This window comes from Peromyscus leucopus, chromosome 15 (assembly GCF_004664715.2).
Source record: "Peromyscus leucopus breed LL Stock chromosome 15, UCI_PerLeu_2.1, whole genome shotgun sequence".
Taxonomy (NCBI): Eukaryota; Metazoa; Chordata; class Mammalia; order Rodentia; family Cricetidae; genus Peromyscus; species Peromyscus leucopus.
This window is the reverse complement of record NC_051076.1, coordinates 2077787-2083786: the sequence shown is the minus strand read 5'-3', so window position 1 is coordinate 2083786 and position 6000 is coordinate 2077787. Positions and strand designations below refer to the sequence as shown.

The following is a 6000-nucleotide window of genomic DNA, read 5'->3' as shown; positions in this document are numbered from 1 at the left end:
TAACCTTCTGGCATAATTCTGTACTGAAGTTGCTCCACACAACTGCTGAAGACTACAGCCGACTACGTAATTTCAAGTCTGGAATGAAGTATCCTCGGTTCACTCCTCTACTGAACTTCCTTTTAAGGAAAAGCTCTGGAGACTGCCTACTGCGTCCGCCCCTCAGAGGGACATCAAGGCCCAGAGCTTCCGCAGCTGTCGGAAGGCAAAAATCCGTACTTGGTGGCCTGGCCTGCCTCGACCCGTGCGGGATGGGGGTCCTCACCACCGACTACTGCGTTCGGTCCACTATTACCCGCCAGGGGGCGGGGCTTTGACTGAGACGACCAGATCTGGTAACCTTGACGCCCAATTAGCAGGGGATCCCCCAAACGGCTCGGCCAATCGCCGCAGGCGAGCCAAGAAGAGACGTGACGTCAGGTGCGATTAACTCGGCGCGTCACCCCGACGTCAACCTCTCCTCTGTCGGACGTCCCGTCCCGAGCAAAACTCCGGCGACTTTGGGCCCCGCCCCCTCGAGGTGAAGGGCGGCCAATGAGGGCGGCTCTGTGGGGACGCAGGCCAATGAGCAGCGGCCGGGGCGGGGCGCGAGCTCGAGGGTGGGGCGGCCGGCGGCCGTGGAAGCCCGAGGTCTGGCTGCGCGCAGTCTATGACAGTACGTCAGCAGCGGGATGGCCGTAGCTGTGGCGGCGGCTGCAGGAGCCCGAGCAGCCGCGGCCGCAGTGGAGGCTGGAGCCCGAGCGGCGTCCGCGGTGGCACCCCGGGGCGTTTAAGATGGCGGCGGGGGGGGCGGCGGGGCTGCGGGAGGAGCAGCGCTACGGGCTGGCGTGCGGGCGGCTGGGGCAGGACAACATCACCGTGCTGCATGTGAAGCTCACCGAGACGGCGATCCGGGCGCTGGAGACTTACCAGAGCCACAAGGTGAGCGGCGGGCCGGGCGGCGGGGCGACCGGGCAGCCGGGCGGGCGGCGCTCGGGGAGGCGGCGGCCGCTGCGCTTTCTGCCCGGCCCCTGGCGCGGCGCCGGCGGGGCGCTGGCTGCCGCTGCTGCCTCGGCGCCCGCGGAGGGGAGCGGAGCGGGGCCGGCCGGGGACGCCGACGCCGCGGGCCGGGGCGGCGGGGACTGGGGCGCGGGCGGGCGGCGGCGGGCGGGCGGCCCCTGGCGGCGGGGTCGGCCCGGTCTGGGCTGCGCCGCCGCTGCGGGACTTTCCGACGGCGCCCGCGGGGCTCCTGACTTGTTCGGTCCCGAGGAGAGACGTGCGGCGGCCGCCCTCCCCACGGAGGGGGCGCGCGCAGCTACCGGTACGGACCGGGGGCCGGCGGTCCGAGTTCTCGGGGCGACGCCGAGGGGCGGTGACGCCGCAGAGCGAGGGGCAGCGGCGCTCCGTGGGGGTGAGGACACAGCCTGCACTCCCGGGGACGCGGAGACACTGGCACCCCGCGTGTAGGCGGGAGTGTACACCGTGTACTCGCGAAGGCCGGGACACGGGCGCTGCGGGGAGGGGGAGGGGGCACACCTCGCACTCCCGGGGACTCCGGCGCTCTGCGTTGGGTTCCCGGAGACGCACCCCGTCCCGCGTGGCAGCGACCCTACACCACATCCCGGGGAGAGACACCAAAAGACCCCAAACGTAAGGGTAGCCGGGAACAGGACGGCAGGTTCTGGGGAAAGGGATTCTCGGAAGCTCGGCGTGCCCGAGAGGCGCACGGCGTCCTGTGCTGACTCGCCATCTGTAGACGAGGAGCGAGCCCGAAGGTTGCGGTGGGGGCACACAGGGCATCCTGAACAGAGACTCTGATCTCTTCCCGGGCCCCGGGGAGAAACCTGCGTGCCCCTCTCATGCCATACTCAGAGCGACCGTCTCCACTTCTACAGGAAGAGGCTCAGAGGCACAAAACCTGCAGTTGGAGTCCAAACCCAGCGGCACTTTCACACTGAAAGAGTGGGGCACCAAAAAGACACTTAACTAGCTGGGGGTACAAGGAAGCCGATTGTGGACGTGGAGTAGGGAGACGAAAGTGGATATATTGTCGAAGGGAAAGCTATACCATATGTGGGACCGGTGACATTTTGTTCAGAGAGACAGAAAGAGCTACACCCCGCGGGGCTTTCTGAAATAGCTCAGTGCCTACTCAAGAATATATTCCAGTTTGTCTCATAAAACAGGCACAGTTCGGCAGAGGGACACCCGACTTAGACCTCACATACTTAGATAAAAGTGGAGAAAAGAATTAACATCTGTTGAGCTCCCACTAGTGCCAGGCACTTTAAATGCATACAGAGAAAAATAGTCTTAAGCAAAGCCACCAGAGAGGCAGAAACCTGGGCCAGCAGAGGCTCCCACACACATGCATATACACGGAGGAGGGAGGGCGCAAACAGTTGTGTACATTTTGGGAGCATGTGAGTTCACATGACAGGGTATTTTATAAGCAGAAAAGGGAAATTCAGAGCATACTCTCAGGAGGCTCCCAAAGAATTGGTTGGACACATGTTATGCACAGAGAAGCATATGGTGAAAAGTAGTCACAGGTTTTGTGGGGGATGGAGGGAGGGCAACAGGGAAGAGTGCGAGCACAGAGAAATACACCTTCGCAATGCCCTGGGAGAGTGCCTCAGACGTGGCCAGGAGGCCAGGAATACAGCCACCAGTAAAGACCCAGAAAGAAATTTCAAACTGAATGTGCCAGGAGCTGCTCTCCAGACAGGTTCACAGGCAAGAAAGAGGCCAGCACCAGCATGGAGTGGGAGGCCCATCTGGGGAAAGCCAGATGCACAGGCAAGCACGGGGGCCAAGGCTGACAGTGGAGAGAAATTCAGCCCTGCAAGATGGAGCGATAAGGTTGTGGGTTCTAAGGAAAGGGCATAGGAAGGAACGGAGTGGGAAGAAGGTAGGTCGGGGTGTAGGAAGAGGAGCTTAGGCCCCCACCGAAGAACAAAACAGACATGGGGATAGGAAAGGCTGCAGTAGAGTGGGTGGGGAGGCACCTCCAGGAACTGGACGTCTGACAGCCACTTTGGGAGACCACAGGCAAACCGTACAGTGATATTACACCACATACTGTCGGGAGTGGAAGACAAGAGAAGGTGGTGCCCAGGATAACCGAAGGGACAGAGGAGCCCCAGTGTCCACTGGTCTGCATGTCCCCTGAAGCCCTAGAAGGGAGTTTGTTTTCCTGTGTTTGTGTGGCCTTGGCTTCTGCCTGGTGTTTCCACAGGGAAGTTTAGTTTTGCAGGGCGTTTAGAGTGGTCAGCTCACCTCTGTTTACATGTCAGTATCTTTCCAGAGCTAAAATTACTTCACTGTCAACCCTCTACTTAGTTGATTATTTTTATTTTTTAATGTTGTTTATTTTAATTAAGTACTAAAGTCAGTGGCTTTGTTCTTAACTGTCCTTAATGCCTGTTTCTGTCATCGCTCGTTTCCCATTCTGGCTTTTAAATTAATGGATCGGATCAGTCACGTGTCTCTACTTTTCTAAATGTGAAGCCTGGTTGGTTAAATTAGCCTTAGAATTCCCATTCTCCTGAAAACCTGGTGATGGAAACAGTGGTGTGCTGTGGTGGGAGGGGTGAATAAGCTGACTGAGCACTTTGTTTTGGATGCCGCCTTGTCCCTGGGTTGGCCAGCCCTGCCCTTAGTTGTGTCACTTAAGGGATACTTTTTTTTTTTTTTTTTAAGGAACGCTTGTTAAGAGGCTGGGAAAATGGAGTCTAACCTGGGGTGAAGATGACAGACCTGTTGTAGGGAAATGGGGAGGAGATGCAGCACTGAGGGCTCTTCTCACCACCACTGATGGCAGGCTTCTCTGAATACAGAGCTTGAGCCGCCCAGGGGCTTGTCTGGGTGTCTTTCCTGGTTCAGCCAGACCAGGGCTCCCCACATGGCACAGAAACGGTTGCTGGCAGCGGGCATCTGCCTGACCCCTTTACTCTGCCAGTGCAAGGGTATTTATTTGGTCTTTTTCACTTCCCATCCGAAGAAGTAATTGCTGTTTGAGACTGTTGGCTTGTGGTAGATAATGGAAAAGTTTGGGGGTAGTTAAGCTTATCATCTCTCTGGGCTGGGGGTGATTTTTATTTCTTACATAAACTTGCTCCTGTACTAGTAGAGTACTTGATGACAAATAGTTACCAAGAAGCTTTGACTTAATAAAAGGGATGATGAATTTTTTTAATGACTTTCTAAGGGCCAACAGTGTTAACAACTTTATTTGCTAAATTAAGTGCCAAGAGTTCTTTTTGTCCATATTATTTTATCTGTTTGATTTGCTCTTCTAAATAATCCACTTGGCATAGGGCTTCACAGAAGTCGAGTTAGGAATTTAGAAGCTATGATGTAGGCAAAGTGTATAACTCTATAGATATAATCAAGCACAAGTTCTGGGTTCTCAGGGCTCACGGAAACAGAATGTGATAGAGATACTGAAATCTTGGTTTTCACAGATCACAATTCTTCATTGTTTCATAACACAGAACTTCATTTGCCTTCATTATTCAAGTTTTCTATTTTCAGAGAAATTTGGAGAATGTGAATGAGCGTGCTGGAAGATGCAGGTGGAATGAATGGCTGCTGGAATATGGAACCAGTTTCAAAAGTGCTTATATATAAAATAATAACTGGAAGGTTATTTTCATGATTTACAGAAAATGTATTTTAATACAGGTATCTAGAATGTCAAGCTTTGTCTAAACTTAGATGACTTTGAATTAAAAGGACAAAGAACAAAATCATCATAAATTACAGCTTTATGGTCTGTGATTGGGTGGTGTGCCTGTGCTCAGCATATGTGAGAAGAGCTTATATTACTATTGTGTATTTCCCCAAAATGTCAAACTATATATAAAATTAAAATAAATTTTAGCTGACTTTCTTACTAATACAGCCTTCTTTCTTTTGACATTTTAATAATATACTTATATAATAAAGATCTCAAACCACTGTTTTTAGATTTTTGTTATTGCTGAGCCCATCAATTTGGTCTTTTTTTAGATTCCCGGGGCCTCACATTGAATGTAGGGCCTCACATGTGCTAGGCAAGCACTCTCTCTACCACTGAACTGTAGCCCCAACCCCTTTTGGAAAAAGAATCTCATGCATTCCAGGCTGGCCTAGAAAATGCTGTATAGTTAAGGGTGGCCTTGAACTTCTGATCCTCTTGCCTCCACCTTCCAAGTACTAGGTTTGCAAGCTGTTTGAAGTAGTGTTGGTTTGCAAACATGGGCTTCCTTTGTGCTAGGCCAAATGCTCTACTCCCAATTGAGCTATATTCTCCTGTTTCTTTCCTTGTTTTGAGACAGGGCCTTACTGAGTTGTTAGGGCTGGCCTTGAACTTCTCTATAGCTCAGGCAAATCCCAGTGAGTTACTAGAACTGGCCTTGAATTTACTCAGTAGTTCAGGCACACCTTGAACTTGTAACTCCCTTCCCTCAGCCTTTTATAAAAATGTTCCCTTAAAGCTTCAAAAGGAAGCCAGGTGGTGATGGCAGCCCATGCCTTTAATCCCAGCACTCAGGAGGCAGGGGCAGGTGGATCTCTGTGAGTTCCAAGACAGCCAGGGCTACATAGAGAACCCTGTCTCAAAAAACAAGAAACAAAAGCCTTCAGAAGTGGTTGGCTCAAATAGTATTATGCTTTCTCAACTACAGCATAAATGTCTAACATGGCTGCCTTCAGGAGCGTAGATATTCGTTTTGTGTCCCTGAAGATCAAAGAGCAGCTGCCTTTGTGTAGGAATCACTTAATTCTTTTGTCAGCTCTATTGGCTTGAAATTATTATTATTATTATTATTATTATTATTATTATTATTTTGCTTTGGTTATTGTCATTTAGAAAAATGTTAGTTTGAAACTTTTTTACAAGTGTACTTAATTTTGAGTGGAGTTCATTATCTGTATTTTTAAAATCATGCATTTGAACATGTCAAAACATATGCTCTTGTTAGCCTGCTATGTCATTGTCCTTCATGGAAGCTCCAGGTTATGTGTCACCTGATCTTT

General features: G+C 51.7%; 1 protein-coding gene across 1 annotated transcript in view; it reads left to right on the top strand.

The window, feature by feature from the left end:
- The first annotated feature begins 618 nt into the window (after nucleotides 1-618).
- Ell2 (elongation factor for RNA polymerase II 2) overlaps nucleotides 619-6000 on the top strand; it is a 64967-nt gene continuing 59585 nt past the window's right edge. Inside the window, exon 1 of the mRNA XM_028894004.2 lies at nucleotides 619-921. Coding sequence (XP_028749837.1) covers nucleotides 775-921 — 147 coding nt within the window. The 5' untranslated portion in view covers nucleotides 619-774. The remainder of the gene's footprint in view (nucleotides 922-6000) is intronic.